This window comes from Physeter macrocephalus, chromosome 2, assembly GCF_002837175.3.
Source record: "Physeter macrocephalus isolate SW-GA chromosome 2, ASM283717v5, whole genome shotgun sequence".
Classification (NCBI taxonomy): Eukaryota; Metazoa; Chordata; class Mammalia; order Artiodactyla; family Physeteridae; genus Physeter; species Physeter macrocephalus.
Genome location: NC_041215.1, coordinates 95,357,761 through 95,385,514, shown reverse-complemented (window position 1 = coordinate 95,385,514; position 27,754 = coordinate 95,357,761). Strand labels below are relative to the sequence as shown.

General features: G+C 33.2%; 1 protein-coding gene across 3 annotated transcripts in view; it reads right to left on the bottom strand.

Moving 5' to 3' along the window:
* The window catches only part of GLS (glutaminase), an 80,794-nt gene that overhangs the window by 49,967 nt on the left and 3,073 nt on the right, over positions 1-27,754 (bottom strand). For all 3 annotated transcript variants that reach the window (XM_024115586.2, XM_024115585.3, XM_024115587.3), the window contains exons 2-7: positions 16,187-16,283; positions 15,710-15,831; positions 11,095-11,224; positions 10,040-10,119; positions 8,476-8,639; positions 3,635-3,693 (exon numbers count right to left, since the gene is read on the bottom strand). In XM_024115586.2, coding sequence (XP_023971354.1) covers positions 3,635-3,693; positions 8,476-8,639; positions 10,040-10,119; positions 11,095-11,224; positions 15,710-15,831; positions 16,187-16,283 — 652 coding nt within the window. The remainder of the gene's footprint in view (positions 1-3,634; positions 3,694-8,475; positions 8,640-10,039; positions 10,120-11,094; positions 11,225-15,709; positions 15,832-16,186; positions 16,284-27,754) is intronic.

Here is a 27,754-nt window from a genome sequence, read left to right as displayed (position 1 = left end):
AGAGGCCCGCGTATGGCAAAAAAAAAAAAAAAAAAAAAAAGAGAGAGGAAGAAACCTCCAATATTTTAAACTCAAAAATACTTCTGATTTAAAAAAAAATCAAGTTCTTCAAACGACAAAAACCAGAAACTACCACCAGAATAGAGACACAAACATAGAAGACAATGTGACTTACTCTTTATCTTTAAAATTAAAAAGCAGAAGTGTGACAATTATAATATGTTGTCCTCATTTTTCTACTCTAGCCCTCAAATTATCAGAAGATCTTAACTTTTAAACTGAAACTAGGTGAGATTAAAAAATTATGTAAGGATGCTGCTATTTCATCCAGAGTAACTGTGCTTTCAAATTTATTTTTACTCTTTCCTTTAAATCAAGCAACCACATTATCATCATCAAATAAAATCAACTGCATCAAAAAGTATTCCTTTAAGTTTAGCAGCTACCACAGAGAAAGAGAGAGGAAGTATAGTACCTTCATGGTTTTTTAAATTATGTGCCTTTTAAGTACAAAAATGACATTTGTTTTTATGAAGGCATTTACATATACAGTGTTTAAAATTTTAAATATTGGAGTTTTCCTACAAGTTTAGTAGTTAAGAATTTATGCAACAGGTTCCTTCTGTCCAAATTCTCCTTTTTTACACAATCTGCTAATCCTTTTGAACATTTGCTCTGCCTCTTTCCCCATTTTCCTGAGGACCACCACCAATCCTACAAGAGAAAAATATCAATACTACAAAATTATGAAATAAAGAGTCTTACTAAAGATTCTAGTAATTTGTGTGTGTGTGGGTGGGGAGGGGGAATAACATGAGGGGAATGTTTTAATAGCACCATAATAAAGTTCTGAATTTTGAAAGAAAAAAATAGCCTTAAGGTCATCAGCTAAAAGCTAAAAAACAGAATTCACACCTAATAGCCATGGTAAAATGGCCACACTTTGGGTACACAAAGCGCAAGCTCCTTGAGAAGAAGCCTAGTTCCTTATGGATAGCAAGCACTGACTAATGTCCAAAGAATGACTGTATACACTCACTGAAAATTATATTGACTTTTAATCCAATAACCTGTATCTTCTGTAAAAGTTAAATTAGGAAAATAAAATTTCTGCCTTTTGGACAATATAACTATGCTAGGTAAAGACAAAAATGTCATCAAGAGAAATAGCAAACATCTACATTAAAAATGGTAAGAGTGAATTTGAATGAATAGCAAACAGAAAATTGGGAGACAGCTCAAGCCCAATTCTACTGCTGTTAGAAGAATCTATCCAGTCTGTTTCCTCATCTTATCTATTTATAGAGTAAGTAGGCTGAGCTTGAAAACTCCTTCAGCCATGGCTTTATTACTTCAATTTCAACTACCAATTCATCAATATTATGTGATCATATAATCTGCAGAGATCACAGATAGGTATTTATAAAAGTTTTGAATTCTTTTTTAAAAAGTCCAAGAAAAATATTACATTCTGGGACAGTCAGTTTTACACAGAGGTATGTCAAGCTTATCCCTTCAAGATTTAGATGAACTTCATTAAAAAAAAAAAAAACCCAAACCAAAAAAACCCCCAAAACTTGTGAAACAACTTCTAAAAATAAAACAAAAAAGGTCAAAGAAACTGACCTTAAATATGAACCATATCCCAAAGCCTCATTTCCAATTTTGTCAGTAAATTTACAATTTTTCTAAATTTAAAAACACTGATCAAATTTGTAAATACAAGATGACTTAGTTAAATGTTTGCACAGTTGGATGCAACCACACTTATGCTGTGTATGTGTGTTTTTTTAACTGTTTCTAAGTACTCACATTAATGTTGCTCATTGTATAGTTTATGGCTTGTGACTAAACATCATTATCATGATGTGATATGACCAGACATGCATTTCCCACATGCAGCATTTCAGTGTAGTATATTAAGTATATTAAGCCCATGAATCATTAAACAAAAGATGTTTAACTTAACTGCATGCAGTTAAGCAAGACTTCTATTAATCATTTACATATGCCCTTTCTTGAAAATACTATTGGTGTGCTATGTTAATCTTTTTCCAGTGTAAGAATTCTTAACTGAGATCCATGGGTCAGCTTCAAAGGGTCTGTGAATTCCCTACAGTTTATATAAAATCATGGTATGTGAACATTTTTTCTGGGAAGACCCAGAAAAGGTTCAGAACCATTCTAGTGGTTTTCTCATCAAGCACTAATACACACATTTTATTATCATAACTTTCCTTACCTCTAACTTAAGTTACTTGTTCAAATCTGAACGATTATTAATGAGACTTTTCTCTCATTACAGTATTTACTGAATTTCATTGTAAGGGCCCATTTACTGGTGTATACCCCACATTATACTGTAAGTTGTGGCATGACTATGCCTAGTACATATTCATATTATTATTTTCTATAATAAACACGTAGTTTCGTTCACCTCAAACTGACAACTTTTCTCTTATGTAAAACAGTGACAACTAGATTATGGTGGGCAAACTGAAAATTTTCATAGCCTAAAATTAGTTACATTAAAAAATAATACTTGTCTATAATATCTACATCACTAGAGTTACAAGGATTAAGTGGGCCAGTGCTTATGAAGCATTTGCTCTAAAATAACAACATATATATTCTTAAGATAGTACTCTTCTATTTTAAAGGCTTTTCTCATGAATGAAGAAAAAAAATTCATTAAAGTTAAGAGAGAATTTCTAGCATACAGATTAGATGAATTTTTATTAACTGGACCAAGGGTATAATTTATATTCAAACATTCCTTGTGTAACCAGGAATGCATCTACAAAGGCACATAGCTATGTTTTTTTCAAGCATGGAATAGATGTGCACAGATTTACTGAAGAAAGTATATAAATGTTCCAAACACAAATGAAATATAATTGAATACCAATGAAACTTATAATTAGAAATTAAAAAATCTAAGCAGTATCACAGAATAGAACCATTTCCAAATACTTATTTCAATACATTAGTGTTTCCAATTATTAAGGCAAACTAGACACTTAACAAAAGAAACAAAACATAACACGTAAACCAAAGAGTAGGAAAATAATATAACTTATTAACTGGAATAAGTCTTATTTAGTTATTACATGATTCAAGTAAAACAAATGAAACAAGTTCAAGTGAAAATTGTGATTACAGCTCATGAAAGTATAAAGGACTTGAGCACAGTCAAGGGTAAATGTACTTTGTTTTAACACAAAGTACCAGAACATTTGTCCCTATATATGCTGATGACAAACATCAAACAGTAACACGCTGTTACTTCTGTTTACATCTGTTCGTTCTAGAAGAGCCAAAAAGAAGAGAAAGAAAAAAAATATTAAAACTTTAAGAAGAAAAACTTCTGTGACTACTGTTCAGAAGAGACTTCTTTTTGAATTTTTGCCAGATCTTCAGGTCAAGAGTAACTGTTGGAATTTATAATGTCATTTTAATTTTGTCCTTGAAATTACATCATTTTTTTGGAAATAAATAAAAATCCTAACCTTATGCCATACCATTAATTTAACACCAAAAGAATATTTTTCACATTTCTACATAAATAAGATTCCTCTTTATGCCTTAGTATTTAAAATTTTTATTGGATTAAAAGGAAATGTCAACATTTTACCTTAATTAATGAAGTCACAACAATTGCTCCAGCATTTACCATAGGATTGTGTGGTTTATCTGAAAATATAAAAGCAATAGCATTATTTTAAGTACCTGATATAATTTTCTGTGATGCACAGGTACTTCCCATGAACATACATCCATTTTCTTTATGTAAGCCATTGTTACAGTTCTTTTTGGGGGTCGGGGGTGGAGAGTGGAGGAGTGCATTAAAGTCAGTTACACATCAAACCAGCAATACACGTCTAAGAAGCTGCTATAATTATATAGGCAAACAAAGATTCAGGAACAGAAAGACAGTGAATAGTGCTGTAAGAGCACATCCGAATTTCCTAACTCTGCCATTTGATCCTGGGCAAGTAAGGATCAATTTTCCCATCTGTAAACTGGGAATAATAACAGCACCAATACCTCAGCAAGTCATAATACTTCAATGAATTAAAAAACATGAAATGCTTTGGCACAGCACTAAGCAATCAAATAATATTATTATTAAAAATCACCTTGGAAAAAGCGTATCTAGTGTGGACCCAATTTTCCTTTTTTAAAGTATGTTTTGTGTTTATGTATATACATATGCAGAAAATGAAAACAGGTGATACACATAGGATAAAAAGATTACAGGATATTTAAGTTGTATTCAGCATGCCTTCTATATTTCCTGACAATAAGGATGTATTTCTTGTATAATTACAAAATTACTTAAAATTTAAGTTCATCCAAAATCCTACCTCTTCTCCTAATTCTTACAACAAACAGAATTTCAAATCTCAGTTGATTATACTGTCATTCATAGCACAGCACAAAAGCCAAACACAAAACTCTTAGGGCACTGAAAACATTTATTTGAAAGCATAATTCCTAATCTATCTGTTTGTGGTAGTAATTTACTTCTTTGGGAACAAGTTCTTATCTAACTTGACACATCTAGCAGAATTCATAAGTTATTGCTACATTATTAGTCTCCTTGAATTTTAAGCAAATTACCTTCTGTGAGATGAGTCTACAGCTAAACAAGGAAATTCTTCAACTGTTGAAGAGTTACTATATGACCCAGCAATTCCACTCTCAGGTATATAACGAAGAGAAATAAAAACATGTGTACAAAAAAACTTGTAAACAAATGTTCTCAGCAGTATTACTGATAATAGTCAAAAAGTGAAAAATAACCCACAACCCAAACATCCTGCCAAATGATGAATGGGTAAACAAAATGTGGTATTATTATCCAAACAATGGAATATTATCCAGCAATAAAAAAATGAAGTATTGACATAAGCCACAACATGAATGCACCTTGAAAACATTATGCTTAGTAAAACAGGCCAGTCATAAAGACCAAATATAATGATTCCATTTATATACAGACCAAATATAATGATTCTATTTATATGAAATGTCCAGAACAGGGAAATCCATAGAGACGGTAAGTAGATTACTAGTTTCCATGGGTAGAAGAGAAATAGGTATTGACTGCTAATACCCCTAATACCTAGAGTATCTTTGGGGAGTGATAAAAGTGTCCCCAAATTGACTGTGGTCATGGTTGTACAACACTATAAATATACTAAAAGCCATTAAATTGTACATTTTGAATGAGTAAATTATGTAGTAGGTAAATTATATTTCAATAAAACTGTTAAAAATGTTTAAAAAAATCAATAATGAGGGCTTCCCTGGTGGCGTAGTGGTTGAGAATCCGCCTGTCGATGCAGGGGACGCGGGTTCGTGCCCCGGTCTGGGAAGATCCCACATGCCGCGGAGCGGCTAGGCCCGTGAGCCACGGCCGCTGAGCCTGTGCGTCCGGAGCCTGTGCTCCGCAACGGGAGAGGCCACAACAGTGAGAGGCCCACGTACCACACACACACACAAAATATCAATAATGACAAAAAATTGGGTAACTTAACAGTACACCATTTTCCTCAATATAAGAGCAACAATATGATTTAGTAGCTAGCTATGCTTTAAATAGTGTACATTTTGGGTTACCCATGATAATGACAAGTTCCAAAAGTTAAAATAAAACAGTACAGGGGGCTTCCCTGGTGGCGCAGTGGTTGAGAGTCCGCCTGCCGATGTAGGGGACACAGGTTCGTGCCCCGCGTCCGGAGCCTGTGCTCCGCAACGGGAGAGGCCACAACAGTGAGAGGCCTGCGTACCAAAAAAAAAAACAAAAAAACAAAAAAACAGTAGAGGTATACTATCTAAATAGTACAGTTAAGATTTCACCTATTTCAAATTATGCTAAGGGAAGTCTGCTTTCTTTGAGATAACACAAAATGACAGTAATAGTTGTCACAGAAAAATACTACGCAACAAAAGGGAAGCCAAGAAACAAAAAATTTCCAGTATTATCTATCTAAAAGAAAAAGCACATGCAGACACAGAAATCAAAATATGGAAATCAGGCTGTGCTAAATTAGTTTATACTCGTATTTGTGTATATTCATGTATCTGTCCTTTCATTTTTTTTTTTGGACGTTATCAGGTTTAGACTCTAGGGCCCTAGGAGGTAGCTAATGTGTGTATTCCAAATGGTACCACATAAACGTGGGCATTTACTATTTTCTAAATCATAAATATTCAGCAAATACTACATAAGCTACATTTAAGAAGATCTTCCAAGAACACTAAAGCATTTCATGGCATGATAGAGCAATTTTCAGATGTAAGCACTGCTCACTCTGACTTTGGCTCAAAAGCCAGACATCTGAACACTTGGAAATACACCAGAGATATTAAAACACCAGCTTTACTGCATTATAAAACCTCAGTCTAAAAGTGGAAATCTCCTTTTCCACTCTGCTCTGCCACAGTCAGAAGGGAAGAACTGAAGGGTTCAGTTTAGAATTTTTAATTTAAAAAGAATTATGACAACAGAAATAACACAAGGTAATTAATAAAGGCTACTATCTGAAGTAATGACATATATTAGCTTGGTATAATGACAAAATGGACATCTGAAATTTTGGGCATGTTTTTAACTAGAATGCAAAAAATTGATTAATTTTAACAAATATTTATTCTAAGGGAATAAAACAAGCAAAAAATTCTTCCATATTAAACCAGAAAAAGCTTTTCAAACTAAGTATATGAACCTTACAAAGATGTGGTTCATGGCTGATATTAAAAGAGTAACTACTATAATTTATCTATTCATTATATTCAGACTAATGTTAATTTATCATCACAATCTTATAAAGCTAGGATATTATTAATACATTTGTTTCTTTTAATTTTATAATGCTAGGTAGACACACATGCACATACACAGTGTAGTTTCACCAAAACTTACCCTTGAAATTTTCAATATAAAAAAGACCCACAAACTCTTTTCTTGCTGAAGCTAATCTAAAACCAAGACTCTAGAGCACAGAACCTATGCACAACTCAAGAAGGAGTGGTATGGTATAGTGAGGCCTTCATTTTCCCATTATTTCCCAGATTCCTGGTATTGGCTCAGGCTTGGAAAAAAATCAAAGAATATCAAGGCAAAACCTCTTGTTAAGCTTTATATTCAGTTATTACAAAACAGTGCTAAATTCCTGAGTTCTTATTGTGATTTTTTTTCTTATAGACTTAAGTGTCAATAAAATGTACATGGCAAAAAAATGTATTACTTACAATGTTAAAGTTATTTACCCCAAGCCTATTTTATTTCTTACCAGTCAATTCACCAGAACCACCTAGTTTATTCAAGTCTGTATTTTTGGGAAAATAGTAATTTTTCTTGTAAAATGTTTAATCTTGTGAGAACAAAAATATTCTTTCCATATTAAATCTAGATGTCAGTGAGTTTAATAAATAAGGTACTTCTGCATATGATGTCCTTAATGAAGTTGCTAGTTTACAGTAATGTCCATAAAATCAAATGTAGCATCAGGATAGAAAGATTATGATAAAATAAGTAAGAAAATTCAACTGCCCTCAAAACAAATAGAAGGAGAAGCATAAGAAAGTATCAGTCTTGTAACTTCATTTAAAAAACTCATAAAACAATACTGAGTATAAGGCATATTTTTTATTTTTCATCCAGCAGAAAGAAAAAATACAAAAGTATATTTCTCACAACCATTACTGTAATCACTGAATTCCTTCACTCTTGTTTTCTTCAATTCTATTTTAACTTGTCACACAATGAGGAACCTAGCATATACCTGAAAGATTAAAAAACAGAAACCAATCTATAGGTTGGTGTTTAGATTTAAAACCTTTATCAGATCAAAAGTACTAACTACCTTTGTCCTCCCCTTTTCTTTTGGATTCCTGTAAAGCAATAAGACTTGTTACTTATCCAACTATTTAACACAAGATATTTCTTTCAAATACTAAATGTTATGAAGGAGAAAAAACAAAAAACACCACCTTAACCAGGGCCACCATTAAAGCTTTTTATTATGGAAGTTTTCAAATATATACAATATACAAAAGTAGAAAGAAAAGAATATAAGCATGCATGTACCCATCATTTAGCTTCAATGATTACCAACATACAGTAATAATCACATGCAGCACTCCCAGCTACACTCCACTGAATTATCTTAAAGCATATTCCGGACCCTGTGAGATTTTATAAGATACTCCCCTATAGGTGGTTATAAAGTGAAAATCTTACTTCCTGCCTCTGTCTTTTCTCTAGCCTACTTTCCAGTGGTATGAGATGCCTAAAAAACCTGTTTTTTAAAGTAGGTTAACTATCTCTATGGGTTTCACAGAAATTCCATGACAAATGAAAAAGTATCAATGCTTTTAATTTTCTTCTTCGAAAAATAAACTAGTTAGATTTACACAGGAAAATGAGGTATTTCTTCTTCCAAGTAACTTTTATATAATTCTTACCATCTTCATTTAAGAACAGTTTGTTGAACCTTAATCCACTTGGCTCTTTCCCAACATATCGATGCACATATTCTGTTCCAAGATCATTAACAGCAATGGCATATTTCAAAGGTTTTACACAGGATTGAAGGCAAAATGGAACTTTGGTATCTCCAATAGAATGCCTATTTAAAAGTAGATTTAAAAAATAATTAAGATCAACTGAAAAAATGTAACAATAACTGGAGCTGTTATTTACATGTTAATTCTAATTTATAACAGTTTTCCCATAATTCAACAGCAAGTTTACTTGGATATTGAAGAATAAATATAAGTATGTTTATTTTAAGAGGGATACTGCAATAAAAAGGCAAAAGCTTACAAATACTCAGTAATAAACTGGTTCAAAATTAGACAATAAGTAATGTAAAAAATTGCCTCTGAGGGCAAGAGGGTATGGCCCTCCTTACTCCAATCTGTATTCAATCATATAAAATGAACTAGCCCTTTTAGAAATTAGTCACAATTTTTTTTACTCATAGCTTTAATCATGGCTAAACTGTGGTTAGTTTTTAAATGGAGCTCAGTTTATTCAATACCACTCTCTGAGACCCTGTCTATAAATGCCTCATCTTGTGAACCATATCTATTGACAATTTCAGGCCCATTAAAAGAAATAGCATCCAGTTTTATAAACCTGATAGAGCTGGCACTAACGGCAATCATCATCACCATGTAGATGAACAGAACTAAGATGCAAATGAAATAGAGAATAGGTTTGAAAATGAAAAAACTGTGACTGGCCCCATTACAATGTAAGCTTCACAAGGGCAGTGATCTTTGTTTTATTTGCTGAAGTATCCCAGGTGCCCCAAACAATGTTCCAACACATTACAGGCACTCATTTATTCGAGTGAAATTTATTCACAGTGAAAGTGGGCACTATAATAACTACCCCTGGGCAAACAGGGGGTTTAATGGAGACATCAGAGAGACATCTTACGTCTAAGTATATGATGGAATATAAATAAATATGTATATATATATATAAAATATATAATATTTTTCCTGTCAAATTTGTGAATAACTTCTAATTCAGACCATAACTTCAATTTGGCAGTCATTCTGAAACCTGACAAAAACCTGTCTTACTACCTTTGGATTTAAAAATACCTATGTTCTAGCCCAAAGTCAAGTTTCTTATCTCTAGATAAGAAAACTGAACTAAAAGAATCATCTCTACACACAAAGTATGTTTAAGAAGAAAAAACACATGTGCAATAATTAGGTGATAATAATTTCTTCCAAATATAAAAATTTCCACTACGTGATAAACCATTTCCTCCAAATACAAAAAAATAGGAATACCACTCCCTACTGGAATTTGCTCTGTAAGGATAAAGCATGTCTTCTCAAGCATTTGTGTCTGTTCATAGCACCCGATATTTAATTCAACATACAAGTGTTTAGTACATTTCACAAGCCCAGATAAGGATAAAAGCCTGTCATAATAGAGAGAACAATGGACTGGAATTTAAGAGACCCAGGTGCTAGTTTCACCTCTGCCAGTTTTATACAAACTTACCTCTGTCCATCTACTGTACAAACGGACACACCCCACAAATCAGGACTGAACTTGGCTAATTGAGGAATATAATCTGCAACCTATCCAAAACAATGGAAAGAAATTAACATATAATATAGGCAAATAGTATTTTCTTCTACCAAAAAATTGATCTCAATTTAGCTTCCTCCAATGAACAGTTATTTTATAGTACTCAGTGGCTTTGTAGTCTATCTTTTATAACAATATTCATAAAAACTAAGGGCACAAAAGACTTGAGGATTACAAGTGAAATCTAAGTGACTTCTCTCAGTCTCCATCACCTACTATGTTTTCCAATGCATTCTGTCTTCCTAAAAAAGCACAGTCTAAAAGAGGAACTAGGACTTGATTTTTTTTTTTAAGGGAAACAGAGAATTTCTTTAATCAGGGTCATGCTAATAGGGTTTCATTACCTAAAAACTTTCAATATAGAGAATAAATAAAATAGCGTTTATATTATGTAGAGGATTTTAAAAACTGGGAACATTTTATTTAATGTTCAAGGATATCATACCTGCAGAAATTCCCAGTAAGCTACTTTTTAATTAATTAAAAATTAAAAAGCCATCTCAATCATCTGAAAATCAAAAAGAACTCTTAAGCTTAGATTTCTTTTCAGCCAAAATAACAATTAAGTTAACTATTTGAAATATTTTTTTTTTTTTTTTTTTTTGGTTGTTGTTGTTGTTGTACGCGGGCCTCTCACTGTTGTGGCCTCTCCCGTTGCGGAGCACAGGCTCCGGAAGCACAGGCTCAGCGGCCATGGCTCACGGGCCCAGCGGCTCCGCGGCATGTGGGATCTTCCTGGACCGGGGCACGAACCCGTGTCCCCTGCATCGGCAGGCGGATTCTCAACCACTGCGCCACCAGGGAAGCCCTATTTGAAATATTTTAAAAGCACTTACTCCAGTGGCTTCACTTAAATTTCTTAATTAGCAAAACACAAAACTACACAATTTTACTCTCTATACCTCAAGTTTAGTTGAATTTATTAAGTGATAGGCTTAGGAAAATATTCACATCAAAAATGTTACCTTTCCTCCAGACTGCTTTTTAGCACTCTCATATAACTCATCAATGTGTGAAGTAAAAGACATAAAGTCAGGAATGACAAATTTTCTTCTAAAGGCTTGTGTCAACAAAACAATGTTGCTTTGAACACATCTGTGGAATATGAGAAAAAATTAATAGACTGGGTACCTTTCAAATATTAGTACTTGCTAATAATAACAATATTAATCAGGAGAATATTCAAACAATAAAGAAATTCAACATTTTAAACAACAAACTAAATTCTATAAATTATACTCTAAATTATTTTCTTTCCTTCAAGCAGCCTTTCATGTAGCTGCTTGTAAGCTGTTGAACAAGTTAAAGAAATAAACTAGCCTAAAAATTGTGTCAAAGATTAAAACAGCAGAGCATTCCACCAGATTAAGTACCAAGACCATCTAAAAACAAGCTTTTCAGCCTACCAGAGGTGATAAGCATTCAGCATGACATTTGGTTAACAAAAATCAGACTTTAATATATAGTTGAGATCCTGTTTATTCTTCCATGAAATAACCTCAGACATATATCCTTTAATTTCTACGTACTACTAGTATTTCACAAAAAAATAAACATTTTGTATTTTAATATATTTTTCCTAAATTACATTTTGAAAAATTTGCATTTCTAAGCTAAAAAAAGGGAAATACCAACTTTGTTTAGTCAGATTTGTCTCTTATATGAAATACTTATTAAAATGCTTATAAAAATAATGTATAACTTTAAAAATTATATACAGTAGTATAATAATTTTATATTATTTGAATCACCAAAAATGTTAAATTACATTATTCTATTCAATGTAAGATGTGTAGAATAAAATTGTTTCACTGTTAAAAATTATTTAAAAGATATGGTAAACCATCTGGATGGGACAGCATGAAATCTAATGATTTGAACCAATATTCTACTTTGTTTTAAAAAGGATTCAAGCTAGAAAATCAATTTATTAATGTAACCATAAAGAGTTTAAAAATAGGTAACAGCCAGTCATATACTCTAAACTCATCTTCTTAAGAGAGTCTCAGAAACTTAGTAATAGTTAATTGATAAAGGAAGACATTTGCAGACCTGAGCATCAAGCCATAATACCAACTTAAGACTAAGCCCATAACAGACTAAAAAGTACTAAGTTTCAAGTACTATTTATCCTGTTTAAACCTCAAAACATGAACACTTTGAGATGATTTCCCCACTTTACAGATAAGAAAAATCTGTGTTTAACTTGCAAGTAAATAATATGCACTAATTATAAATGGAGAGTCGGAGAAGTAGACACTCTTGGTATTTCTTTTTCAATCCATGGTAAATGATAAATTTTTATATCTCAGTATCTTAATTCAAGTTGTTCTAAATAAAACATCAAATTAGAATTAAAAGTCAGCTATCACACTTTAATTATTAATAAAAATCCAGAATATATACTCACTTGGTCAACATAAAATTAAACACTGATTTAAAGTAAAATAGGTTATTTTCAGTGATAAAGATGTGCTTCAGTTACAACATGAAAAAGTTACAGTCCTAATTTCCATTATTAATCTACAGACGTAGAAATAATTGACATCCAAGAGATAACAAATATTTACTTCAATAAACTTTGATAAATTTTGACATAGTTTCAATGTTAATCTAATAAATACTTTTTGCCATTGACTTAATATTTAATATGCTCCAAACAGCAATTCAACTTGTACGTGAGTTGCAAGTAATATATAACAAAAGACACATTTCTCAGCAGAAAGAAGTTAGGACAATTCCTGACCTTAAATCACTATATCTGTATCAAATCAAATCTACATGCCCCCTTTTTCAAGTATTACATGAGAAAATATGAGGACTGCCAAACAAACATAAATTATTAACCTTACTACTATTTAACTACTCAAAATTAAACAGCACTTTTAAAAGGAGGCTTTATCATTAACAATATTGTACAGTTAGTGAAACTGGGATTTTTTTTTTTTGCTCTATCAGAAGGTGCTCATAAAGCTGTGCTAACAGCCTTCACTGGTGAATTACTATGGCCAACCAAGGCAATACCATTCAAAAGAGTGTCTAGCTGCACGCTGATGAACAAACTGTAATGTTTTTCTTGGGAGTTATTTTAATATAGATGTCATGAATCTTAAGTAGAAAATCAGAAGGGATATAAAGTGACCTGAGGAGGACGTGCTTATGCTTTTCAACAAGTCACATCTTTCTCATGCTTTGTTCAGTTTTCTCATCTGTAAACTGGTAATAGTAATTTTTCTTTCCTTCTTTACTTAAATGTTTAGGTTTAGCAACTGTAATGCATATCAATGTTTTACAAAATCTCTCACATATAATTTATCATTAGTAAAATAACACAGTGGATAAGAATTTTATAAGAAAAAGCAAATACAATGACTACCATTCATTTCCTCCAAAACAAAAAAGAAAAAAATTATGATCACACATACAAATACTTCTAATATTTATATGGCTAAAAATGCATGAATAAATAAGGCATTCCTTTTCACCACAAATTTTCTACTTCTATTGAGATTATTAGCATTAAAAACAATTGATTATCTAGATAGGTACAGGCAGTCTCCAACTTTCAAATAGACCATGCTCCAAAAAGTATGCATAGAACTCATCTTCCCATTCAGAAAAAATTCTACATATTAGTTGTTTCTCAGATTACCCTCAAAGGCTAAATATATTAAGCAACAATGTATTTTAGGTAAAATATCAACACATTGACTTCAACCAAACCTTTCCACTTTCCTTTATAAATTACTTCTTTGGGAAGATGAATTCCATTGTACCCACCTGCATGGAAGTGTGATTATTTCTAGCAACACTAACTAGGAAACTTCTCATTTTGAAAACAGAGAAAAAACTTCTCTGAAGCAATCACCATTCCAGGTGACCTGAAAAGGTTAATAGTCAGAGGTTTTGAATCACCTCATTCTAGGGATGAAAACAGAAATCATATGCCTATAGACGTAAACTTTTCCACTGCTTGTTCACATATACCACTAAGCATTTGTCAAGTTGGGAACTGCCTATATTACAATCATCAATTTTTAAAAAAAATTGGATTAGTGTTTAAAATAATGCTAATTGTTATTTTTTAATATACTTAATGGGTAGAAAATTTTATGATTGTTTCCTGGCTCCATACTCAGTGTATTTAAATTACTTTCAGTTTCATATTTAAACAGAGCAATATGTTTATGAAGCACAAAAGAAATTTAACCAGTACTAAAAAGGTATAAAATACTGCTTTCACTTAGGAATTCCAAAGCAATTCCTTATACCCATTATGAACAGACCTACCTACCAACTCTCTGACAACTTCATTCTCAGATATACCAAAATAACTCCCCAGAAGGCACCACAATCAAGATACTTTGCACAGAGTTCATGAACACTAAAAATAAAATAATCTTTACTGCAAAGGCACAGCTAACTAGAAGTGATTTCCTTCCCTTCACAAAGAAACAGGTTCTGAAGATTCAAAATTCCTAACACCAATTCCAACATGGAACTAAAATCTACACTTAATAAGGTCAGCTGAGTTAACAGAATCAAGAACCTTGTGGTGAAAAGACAGAGATCTAAAATTGCCAGCAGTGTTTCACAGTATGCCAAGATACCTGGGAGGATCTCAGTTAAATACTTATACCTTCAGATGACTTAATATTCCAGGATATTCCCAGGAGACACCTAGAACAAATCATCTAGCCCCCAAAAGACAATAAAAGAAAAAATAAATAAAAATGCATACATACAAATAAACTTTCAAGGTAGATGCTGGAATTCTTTGGATCTATTCCAACCTAAGCCTATGGTCTGGAAAAAGCCAATATCTTACAGTAGTGTTTACAGTTTTATACTAGTTTTCATTTAATTTTAGTTGTAAAATACCATTTACCTCCTTGGGATCCATGACAAACTTGCTGTCTATTAAATCATTAAGCAATCAGACTAGTAGGAACACATTAATGAAGATAAATAATAAAGATATGCAAATATAAGAAAGTCAAAATAAATATTCTCATTCAACCAAATCAAGGCATTAATGTCCAAAGCTAGCATTAAGTTTTTAAACATTATGAAAAAAACAAAAATAGCCAAAAGCCTATGTAGTAATACGTCTGAAGAGAGGAGAGAAGCAGACAACAGAGACATATAAAACTAATGAATACAGGCTGCCTGAAGCCTTCTCATTTTATGGTGTCATCTAAAACACCTTGTAGGAAAGAACAGAGACCATACTGAGAAAGGCTGCAAGATATGCAGATGAATTAAGAAATCAATTTAAACCATGACAGGACAAAGAGTGTGCTCTATTCAAACCGAATGCAATCTCCAGGTACTACAAATTGGAAACATCCATGGCTACATTTCCTCAGAACAGTTTCAAAGTATATTCTTAGCCCCAATGTATTATAGAACTTTAATGTGCACCAAGTTGTTCCAAACAATTTATGTTTTTAAGTCCCCTCCCCCCTTTTTTTCAGTTACACAGGAAGCACTGGCCTTCAAAGATGCAATTTTGTTTTAAAAGAAAAATCACCATATAGCATAGCAAGTGACCATTAAAGGTTTGGCAGAAATTTTTACTTTTTAAAAAGATCTTTGTCTAGCATGACACCATCTGATGTTGTTTGAAGAGTTAATCTTAACATATCCATACACTCTTTCAACCTGGGATCAGACGTTCGCAATCCTGTAGATTTGAGTGCCTGTTTTTAAAAAAATAAGAGTTTGTAAATATATAATGCAAATAAGGTATATGCTTATTCCAACTACAAGTTTTTGATTCCTGTATATAAAAACTTCTACACAAGACCTGAATATGTATATGGCATTTTAGTGTCACTATTACCCACTTTCTGGACAAGTTTCTCATTGTTTCTTTCATTTTCTTTCATTGATTACCTTGAAATGAGCATGATGAAAATTTGAAAATAAGAGAAACGGTGTCAGTCAGAACCTACACGTCAGATGACCTTTAAGACTACATTTCAATATTACCATATTATTGATTCAGTATGACTGATTTTTAAAAAGTGAAGATAGAAAAATATAAAAACTTACTGTAATAAATTTATGAACAGGTATTTTCTCTTGTCCTTCTGCGATTGTATAGAATAGCAAATCTTCCAAGCTAGGTAATAGACCCTGCTTTATTTTACTAAAGGGGGAAAAAAGAAGACAAAATTAACCCTTATGTGAACATTCAAGTGGATTTTAGCTATATCCATTTAAAAATAATCATTGAACCAGACTACAGTTGAGTTGATCTATTCATCAAGACCTACTATCATAATAAATGCTGATTTACCAAAATCAAACAGTATTACTGAAACTGCACTGAAAAACAAGTTTAAAAAATGATTCATTAATTAATACAGATATCTTTTAATCCCAAGTTTTAAAATCTTGAGTACTATTTCTAGTGGTGCTAATGCCTAGCCATCTGTTATGGTAATACCTTCCTGTACAGCCTAATACAATCACCCAATACTAATTATGGAGCCTAGCAAATGTTCAGGTAAGAGTCAATACTTTGTTCTCTTGTTGTTATTGTTTTTTAATATGATGACTATACATATATATTGTTCAAATAGTTAACCTGATTGTAAATCTGGGGGAGAGGACAAGTACTGGACAGTGAAGACTAGTGTGTAAGTCCTTGAATCCTGGCTACAATACTTACTAGCTGAGTCACCTTGGATAAATTAATTAACCTTTCTGTGAATCAATTTCCTCATTTGAGAAAGGGAGATAATAGGGCCTACCCTCACAGGGTTCTTGTGAGAATCAGTTGACTTAATACATTCAATATCTTTAGAGCACTGCCTGGCAGAGAGTAAGTACTCAACTGTTGGTAGTTGTAGTTACTATTTCTAAAGTGACCTAGGCTTTTACATGTACAGATCAAATGCCACAAATCACAAAGACTGTTAGAATAAAAATTTTACCATAAAAATACATTAAAATCTAGTATAAGGTGCTATGATTAACCAAACTTTTAATCAAGAAAAAATTTTTCCTATCCGTTGAAAAGCTTTCAGGTAAACAAACTATAATGAACCTATTTAATGTCTTCTTTTTGGGGGCTCTGAAACTGAAATGAACACATTTCAATATTCTGAACATCTATGACTGTCATAACTATTATAGTGATGTTAGAAGAATTTTAGATCTAGGGCAGACCAATCCCCTCTCCATCCATCACTATTTATTAAAATCAAAGGTAGAAATATATATGTGTGTGTATATGTATAGAATATGTATATATATAAAATATCTGGAAAGACTTTACCTGTATTTCAAGAAACAGAGAAAATTAGAGAGTGGTCCATATATTTCTAACTTAAAAGACAATAGAATACAGCGTTGTCTCACAGAGCATGTACATTTACATATGGACATATAAAATTTCTCCTAAAAGACACATTAATGTTGGCATTAATATCATTTATACTTGTTTTCAAACCTGTTATACCAACTTTTAGTTCTTAAAGTCAACCCTAAAGTATAGGAATTTCATACCAATGTTTAAAAAAAAACTAACACATAGGATTATTGTAATTTAATGATAGATCCCAGATATATAATTATTCCCTGAAACAATTTTGGCTCTTAAAGAACTTTAAAAAACGTATTTGGGATATTTTAATAATAAGAGTTAAAATATTGATCCCTTTTTTTTTTTTTGCGGTACGCAGGCCTCTCACTGCTGTGGCCTCTCCCGTTGCGGAGCACAGGCTCCGGACGCGAAGGCTCAGCAGCCATGGCTCACGGGCCCAGCCATTCCACGGCATGTGGGATCTTCCCTGACCGGGGCACGAACCCGTGTCCCCTGCATGGGCAGGCGGACTCTCAACCACTGCGCCACCAGGGGAGCCCTATTGATCACTTTTGTTAAGTACTCTGCTGTTTTACATTCGTTCTAATTTAATCCTTCCAATGATGTCATAACAGAAGGTACCATTATCCACAAAATATATGGTTCCTGGTACATAGTAGAAGCTCAATTTATTTATTATTTGCTAAAAAAAAATGACTAACTCTATCCCCATTTCACAGAGGCTCAGACAGGTCAACAAACTTCCCAAGACTGCAAAGTGGTAGAGATATAGTTAGAACCTCTGTTTCTCTGAATCCAGAGTCCAAACTATATACCACTACAGTTTTACTGGCTCTCAAACGTAGTAGCTAGTTATTACTTTTATAAGGTACAATTTTTCTAGGTTTTACCCTGATCTAAAACCATTAAACAGGATTCAACAATACTGATGACTTAATACATTTAAAGAAAAATTGAGCCAGCTGTCAAAAACAATCAGTGGAAAATAACATAACAATTATTTACAGAAAGTGGTTTGTCAAATAAACTTCAGATAGTGGTAGTTTATCACTTTAAAAAACTGCAGAATAAGCTTTCTATGTATTTATCACACCAGTAAATGGTATTTGTTTTGCCTAAAAGCTATGTAAGTAACATAAAATATACACTTCTTTAGCTTATGGTACATAGGGCAAAAAAATTAAAATGACCATGTTTACTTCCACAGCTAGCAAAAAAAGGTAAATATTTACTTGCTTTTGGAGAAGAGACTAATTTTTATCCATAGGAGAGAGATTTAAGTCATCCCTAAAAAATATGCTCGCAATATAAATGTTCAAAATTGATTTTTTTAAAAAAAGTACTACCAATCTCAGCATTTAAAAGCTCAGCCTCTGAGAATGAGTTCACTTCAACAGTCTGGTGAACAAATGCACAGATTCTCCCCAAACAACACACAGAAATTATTCCAAAGACCTTTCTTGGTATTACCCCCTTTTCTTTTCCCCAAATTTAATATGGCTTTGTGGCAACGCTTCATAATACATTTTGCTCTTAAAACTCAAAAGCTAAAAATTTTAGTTTTCAGACTATATAGTAACTAGGATATTCTTGAGAAGTATTTAAGTTTTAATGACAAAAAAAATAGACTATAACAGGCTTTCAAATTGTAATATCAACAATTGTTGATAAGCCCTCAGATTCCCTAAGGAAAAACATGAATGGTTATGACACTCAGCAACTAAAACGGGATATACATAAAAGATTAGTAAATCCAAAGTAAAGTCCTTGTTTCATACCTTTTTATTCCTTCCCTTTTATTCTCCCTCATTTTCTTTCTAATTTCTGCCTTTAAGATCTTTTCACTGCCATTTTGTTCCTTCTTTTACCCATTCCTTCTCCTACTTTACCCTCACAAAATACCTGCCTACAACGCAGAAATGATTTCTTTAAAAAATTTTTTAAAAAAAATTCCATGTATTTAACTGGCATCTATAACATGTACAGCATTATAGTAGTCATTACTTACAGTCTAAAAGGGAAATAGAAGACATACATCATGAGGAATTACAAGAAAGAAACAATGGGATCCAATCACTGGAAAATTACTTCACTATGGACTAATAAGGTAAAGTTTTAGGAGAGGTGGAATTAGAGCTAGACTTGAAAGATGGGTAGAAGCTGGAAATATGGCAACAGAAGAGGATTTCCGGCCAAAGAAACAGAATGACCACAGCAATGAAGGTAACCATTCACTGCGTATTCACAAGGAACAGCGAACAGAGCACAGTATATGTGAATTAAGGTGCCTATTTCCACCCAAGATCTATATAAATCAACCAATAAATTTCTGCAAACATGAAAAGAGACACTGTCTGCTTACTGATCAACTAGTTTCCCAATACCAAAGGACAATTAAAACCCCTCAGTTTGATATGCAGTTTATAATTTGGCTTGGTACTATCTATTCTATCAAAATTTTCTAAGTAAAAAACTGTACTATCAAATGAAAGGAGGAAAATGAACTGCAAAATGAGAAGAGGAAAAGAAATGGAAACTAACTATATTGTCTTATTGTTAAGTACGTTTCATATTACTTGACCTTTCCAAACTATAAAGGCTGGAGTAATGTCTGTCTGTCTGTTTTTTTTGTCAACCCCACATAACTCAAATGCATAATATAGTGTGGTAAACCTATTAGATAATCAAAAACTTTCAACTAAGTTAAAAAAAAATGATGCCCACTGATAGAATAAAAAAGAATGCTTTCGTGTTTTTACTTAAGTCTTCATTTATTTATTTATTTATTTATTTGTTATGTCTTCATTTTAAAACAATGATCTTTAAAAAATATCTGGAGTTGTTTCTAAATCAGTTTATCATTTTGATTTTCCGAGTGATCTGATTGATAGAAAGTGTCCATCAACACCAGTAAATTAGCAGATTAAACCTGTGAGGTTGAAAGTTCAATTGATAGTGGCTGACCATATACCACTGTAACTCTGACAAAGTGATAAATTCTGCTCATCCTCTAAATCATTTTGCCCCAAGGCTAATTATTGGGGAATTTAAAAACAAAATCTTACATCTTTTAAAGTTTCATTGTTAAAAAAGGACTTTCTGTTGTTTCATCTTATAACTTCATGTGATAAAGCAAAGTGGGTAAACTGTCCCCTGTTTACAGATAAGGACAGAGTCTCAAAGTCAAGCAATATGTATGTCCAATGTCACACAACTCTTAAGTGACTGGACCAGATTTAGTCCTAGAAAGCCAGTACTTGGTTCCTAATTCCAGATTCTTCCTGCTATGCCACACCAGCTGTGCTGAGTTGTTACACTCCATTTTAGGAGGAATACCTGGAGTTTATTCAAAATAATGAAAGAGGAGACTCCTTACATATTGAAGAATTTCTAACCAAAATGCTAATAGGGGAATTACTTATGTTAGATGACTAAACTGTTATTCTGCCTTGTTGAAACTGTACCTTGTACAAAGCAAGGATGAGATTATATTAAATTAGGGCTGCTGTTTTGGCTGGACTTTATTTAAATTTATTCAAGAGCAAGTCAAAGTAAGAAGCACAAAAGCCAGCTTTACGTAAGGAAGTGGCCAGGCTGTCCACATCAGCTAATGGCAATCTGTCCATGTGTAGAGCTTTAGAAGTCTAACCCAGGGGGACAGTGTGCCTGACTCCGATGGGAGAATGAGGACCTGGGCAGATCAAGTCCCTAAGGTCCAACTCTGTTAGTCCTTCCAACCTTGTATTTCTTCAGTCAAGTATCCGTTAACAAATCATTCTAGTTGTAAAAATACAGATGTGTGAATTCTGTTACTGCAATCACTTTGATATCACACTAGAGATGACTTCTTCAAAATAACTAAAATATATAGGTAGAAGTTAACAAAAGGCAGACCAACTACACATAAGGAAAAACAAAACAACTCTGAAAATGGAATGGGCTGCCTTCAAAGGGACTAAATTCTCTTGTCAAGAAGTATTCAAGCAGAGATGAATAACAACCTGTAGGGAGTATAACAGAAGAGAAAAAACCTTCAGCTGTGGAGATGGGTTTTTAAGGTCTCTTCGAATACTGAACCTAAAAAAGTAATCAATTCAATAAAGTACTTTATTAATCTCCTAATATTGGAAGAAAAAACAAAATAAGTCCTAATACTGTACGAACTTGGTTAGGTCATTTAACACCTGTAGCCAGTTTATAAAATATGTAAAATGAGGTGGAACTAGAGGTCTTTAAAGTCACTTCCAACTCTAATTCTCAGTTTTTGAGCTGCTCAACATAGATGTCCTCCTAAACTCCTATACTAAAGATCATAAACTTTACTCACTCAGGACCTATGTAGACACAAAGGACCTATAGATACATATTTTACATATAAAGCTTAATTATCTGGGTTCTTTAAAAAAGTAATGGGAGTACTTAATACCACTGAACTGTACACTTAAAAATGGTCAAAATAGTAAATTTTATGTTACATTAGTTTTACCTCAAATTTTTTTTAAAGCTAAGGGGAATTAGATATAGAAGGTGAAAGTGAGAGAAAATAACTAAAGTGGGGACATGGAGGCCAAAACAAAATGTAGCAACTGATACAAGATACAAAAATCAACAGAACAAACCATTCAAAACAGAGCCAATCAGAGTATGAGAGAACACCTTACACAAATAAATACATTTTAGTGCAGGGGCCACTAATAGCAAACTACTGCAATGGCCACAGGTTTTTGTAACTCAACTTCCATTGCAAGACAGCCATGCCTACTCATTTACCTATTGTCTATGGCTTCTTCACTACAACAGCTGATCTGAATAGTTTTAACAGAACAGATCGCTTGTGAAGCCAAAAATATGTACTATTTGACCCTTCAGAGAAAAAGTTTGCCAACACTTGTCTTAGAACATCACTGTATTTTAGCACAATACAGTAACACCCCCTTACTGTAAACCTAAGTTGAACAAGAAATGTTAAACTCTATTTTTTAAAATATAAATTTTAATATGGCAGAAAAATAGGCAACATTTTCTAAGGAGACTTACACCTAAAACAGTTTAGAAATTAAAAAGTTTGATGGGGCTTCCCTGGTGGCGCAGTGGTTGAGAGTCCGCCTGCCGACGCAGGGGACGTGGGTTCGTGCCCCGGTCCGGGAAGATCCCACATGACGCGGAGCGGCTGGGCCCGTGAGCCATGGCCGCTGAGCCTGCGCTCCGCAACGGGAGAGGCCACAACAGTGAGAGGCCCGCGTACCAAAAAAAAAAAAAAAAAAAAAAAAAAAAGAAAAAAGTTTGATGTTTGAGGATAAAAGAGAATACAACTAGATAATGCTGATAAATAGCTATACAAATCCATTCATAATCTTTTTCATAACTTTTTTCAACGTGAGGATGCTTACTTTTATACATACTAGAAACAGGCTATTAGGATAGCAGACTAGGACAGTAGGGTAGAGATTTACAAATTTTAAATTTAACAGATTTGTTTTCTCTGATGACAGAAGTTATCATATTGAGAAATCTTAAAAGTAACTATAAGGAGGCAAGGAAAAACAATGTGTATTCTCACAAACCGCAACTGCTAACATCATTTGGGTTTATTTCCTTCTACTACTTTTTGTAAGCAACTTGAGATCAAACAGCATAGAAAATTTTGTATTATAACTTTTGACTTAACATTATATTTTCCTATATCCCTAAAAAGTATCTGTATTCATTTTATATTACTGAATAAGAAATTCTCATGTGGATGTACCATAACTGACTTAACCATTCCACTTATGTGGACCACAAGTTTTTCCCCACTTTTCTCTAATAAGCATAATACTGTGCCAAAACTATTAGTGAATAAATCTTTCTACACCTCAGTTTGTTTTGCTAGCCTAGATTCCTAAAAAGGTACAAATATAGTTAAAGTTTTTCTACAGTTTAAAACCTGTTCTTCAGAAAGTCTGTACTCTTTTAATAACTCCCACCAAGAATCTAAGTGCCTATGTCATTCAAAATATCGTCATCAAGGTGACAATATAAAAATCTTCTTTTGAGGCCTATACCAGAAATTAGTAGGGAAAAAAAAATTCTAAATCCTGAAAGCTATCAATCATTTGTTCATTATGCAACATTGATAGTTCATTGTTTTAAAATAGTACTTCCACTGTAAACATTTCTTTAGAAATCACCAACCAGAGAATACTTCCCAAAGGAAGCCAAGATTAACATTTTGCTTCTATTACCCTGTAGGTGGTCAGAAAACTCACCAAGCACAATTCTCAGTCCTATGCACCTGTGTTTCATAACCAAAGCAATTTTATACCTGAGTAGATTCCAGGATAAAATCATAGTAACAGCGTCTCTACCTGAAAGCTATTTACCTTATTTAGAGATATCTATAATTAGATATACATCTGTTCACTTAGCTTTAAGCAGTCCCCTTAGTATCAAATGACTTAACAAGTGAAATGGCACACAAAGGCAACTCCTTGGTTTATATAGGATTTGAAGACTGAGGTCCTTAAAAAATGCAAATCCTACCAGTAGACTTTCAGTTTCTACAGTCATAATTTTTCTTCACCTCAATGTCACAAGAAGGAAGTAGTGCAGCTACTTTTTTAAAACCTGAAGAAACCCACAAATATCTTCCAACAAATTTCTCTTCAAGGTGACTTTTATCTTTTTCAGACTAAAATTGTGTCTCCCTCCCTCCACCCCACCCCCACTGTTCCCTACATACAAGCCTTCACCAAAAGAGACTGAATTCTATTTGGTAGTCACTTCCTGAGTTACTTGATTTTTAGGTAGGCAGACTTCTTTGTAAAAATGTAAAGCCTAGAAACAAGAAGCTGAAACTCAAGTAGACTAAACTAAAGGATCTTATTCATGCTCCTTCAGTGAACTACATCTAAGTATTAATTAAGAGCATGCAGTTTATTACAGATTATGTCCAGATATTCTCAATAGCTAAATAGATACATGTGGTTTAAAATAAACATTAGGCAGCAAAAAATTTTATGATGTATGTTATAGCTGGCTATTCAAACAAAACTAAAACTCACTGATAACTGTAATCTAGAATAGAATTTTAATACTGAGGAAATCGCAAATAAGATGACAGGGGTTCACTGAGAAGCCCCACACCCAAAATTAAATATATTTTCAATCTTGATTTTAGTTTAAGTGAATTGTAAACATGTTCACTTTTACAAATTAAAAGCAAATGCATTATTAAAGGATCATAACAGAATTTGTCCCCTATTTCAACACAGGTTCTTTCTATTCCAAAATATATTATCTGTATTTCCCAAATACAGCTTCAACCTCGTTATCAGTACTATTCTGTACAATAGACCTAATTCAATGTTGCTGAAATGCTTAAGTACTTAATCTTTGAAATTCAATTTGCACAGCATGTGGGGTAACGATTCTTTCCCCCTTGATTTCCATTGATTAAGAATAAATATGAACTACCAAAATAAAATCATATTATCTGAAGCTAGCAGAAATCAGTTTTGTTTGCACCTTCTCTTTTAATATATTTCTAACTATATAGATGAGCAAACATACAATTACTGCATCATGGGTATGCAGTTTTTAAGATACTACCAAACTGCCTTCCAAAACAGTTGAATTTATACTTCCATCAGCAACGTAAGAGTTCCTATCTCCTATACCCTTGGCATCACTTAATTTAACATCTGCCAATCTGACAGGGGGAAAATGATCTTATTTTAATGAAATACTTTCAATATTGTATCCTGTATGAATTACCTATTTTCTAAAGAGCATACACGTGCTGATACTTTCTCAGCATGGTTCTTCTTTCTCTTTCCTTTTCTAAAAAATAAAATGCCCAAACAAAAAGTAACTTAAAAATACGTGCCCTCTTCCCCACCTGCCAACCCTTCCCAGAGATCCTTCACTAAGGGAGAAAATACACTTCTGGGTTTTACAGAAATGAAGTATGGCATTCTTGAGAGAGAAGAGACAGTGTGATAAAAACGTTCATGTTGGGCAATAATTGGCATAAAATAAAGGTTAATTAAGAATCTCAAATGCTACATAGCATTGTTTGATATAATGCTCATCCCAGTCCATACTGGTTTTCTGGAAGGAGTGGTATTTTGAAATTAAAACTCTATAATCAATCTTGAAACAGCATGCAAAATAGATTGAAATGAGACAAAAGAATGGATATGGGGGTACAGATTTTACATCTGAAGTCATCAGATATGTGGAGATAAATACGAGAACAAAGCTTGGATGAAAGATGAACTATTATCTACACAAAGATTAGAGGATATGCCATGGAGAAGGTAGACAAATGGGAAAGAAGCAAAGGCCTCTCAGCCTCAGGGTTTACCCAGTGAGCAAATCCAAAAAGAGCCACAGAACAAGAGAGAACAATTTAAAAAATGAAGAGATGCTATAAAGCACAGGAAGCTCAGCTCGGTTCTCTGTGACAACCTAGATGGGTGAGATGGGGGGGCTGGCCTGGGCGGGGATACAGGTATACGTATAGCTGATTCACTTCATTGTACAGCAGAAACTAACACAACATTGTGAAGCAATTATATTCCAAAAAAATACTACTAATAAAATAAAATCTGTGAGGAAAATAAAATAAAATAAAAAATGAAGAGAGCCATGCAAAGTGGTTTCCAAAATGATGGAATAATAGTAACAAAATTAAATAAGAGCACTGCAGGGAAAACTGAGCAATGAACATTATATTTTTCTGTAAGATTATTTAGGACAGTAGTAAAATCTTAACCTTAACCAGTGTCCTAAACCAGAATTGAAGTTGGCTGAAGGAGATGGTTAGGATGACAGTGGTTCAAAGAGTCTATGAAAAAGGTAAGAAGATAACTCACTTACATCCTACCTCCTTCCAGAATATAATATGGTATGGTTAGTAAAATATAAAGTTAGACCAAGGAAAGGAGGAAAAGCAAATATCCCAGCCACATGAACTAATAAAATTGCTATGGTTAAGTATTAAATTCACTCTGAGCTTACTGGTAAGCAGGGCAAAAAAGTAAACAGTGCACATCACATTTTCACAGAAGTACAACGATCTCTCAAGAGAAATTTTTTCTGGAAACCAAAAAAAACAAAGAAATTTCTCATTTGAGCCTAAAATTCAAAGGCCAATGTCCTTGTAAGGTTTTAAAAAAAAGGAAGCAATTTTTTAAAATGAGAAATTATAGAGTATTTAACAAATGTCAAATATTGTCCTAATAAGCCTTTTACAAAAGGTCAACTCATTTAATCTTCACGTGGCTATTTCTTTTAATAATTCTCTATAGAACCTGGCAGAAACCTGAGTGCTGGCATTCCAGGTGGTTTGATGATTCAGGGATGACCTATTCTTTGGAAGCTGAGCATAAGAAAGGAAAACAGGATCAGCTGGAACCTTACCTCCCAGAATAAGAGAAATGTTTACCACATAAAGTCAAAATGGATGAAGTCAAGGGAAGAAAGCTACATTTAAAAACCAGATCATTCAGGAAATAAACCTTTAACCAGATTAAAAATTTTTTTCACAATCTTGAGGCCAGTGCTCTTAATTTTATAATGTAATTTGGAGATAGCTGGGGTTCACTCTTGCAATCTTTGATAGAAAGCTCTCAGGTTTATCATATACCTAGACTGCTCCTAAACCCATCTAGCTATTGCTCCAAACTTTGATGGCAAAAACAGACTCCTTTGAACTAAGGTAAACAAGGTTTTGTTATGGGCCATTCAAACTCCCAGGGCATCTGAGCAAATATTATTTTTTAAAAAAAATTTTTTTTAAGTTTATTTTATATATTTAATATAATTATATTTAATACTTTTATTAATTTTAATATATTGAGGTTTTTGGTTTTCTGGGGTTTTTTAACATCTTTATTGGAGTATAACTGCTTTACAATGGTGTTAGTTTCTGCTTTATAACAAAGTGAATCAGCTATACATATACATATATCCCCATAACTCCTGCCTCTTGCATCTCCCTCCCACCCTCCTTATCCCCCACCAGGTGGTCACAGGGCACCGAGCTGATCTCCCTGTGCTACGCAGCTGCTTCCCACTAGATATCTGTTTTACATTTGGTAGTGTATATATGTCCATGCCACTCTCTCACTTTGTCCCAGCTTACCCTTCACCCTCCCAGTGTCCTCAGGTCCATTCTCTACGTCTGTGTCTTTATTCCTGTCCTGCCCCTAGGTTCTTCAGAACCTTTTTTTTTTTTTTTTTAGATTCAATATATATGTGTTAGCATACGGTATTTGTTTTTCTCTTTCTGACTTACTTCACTC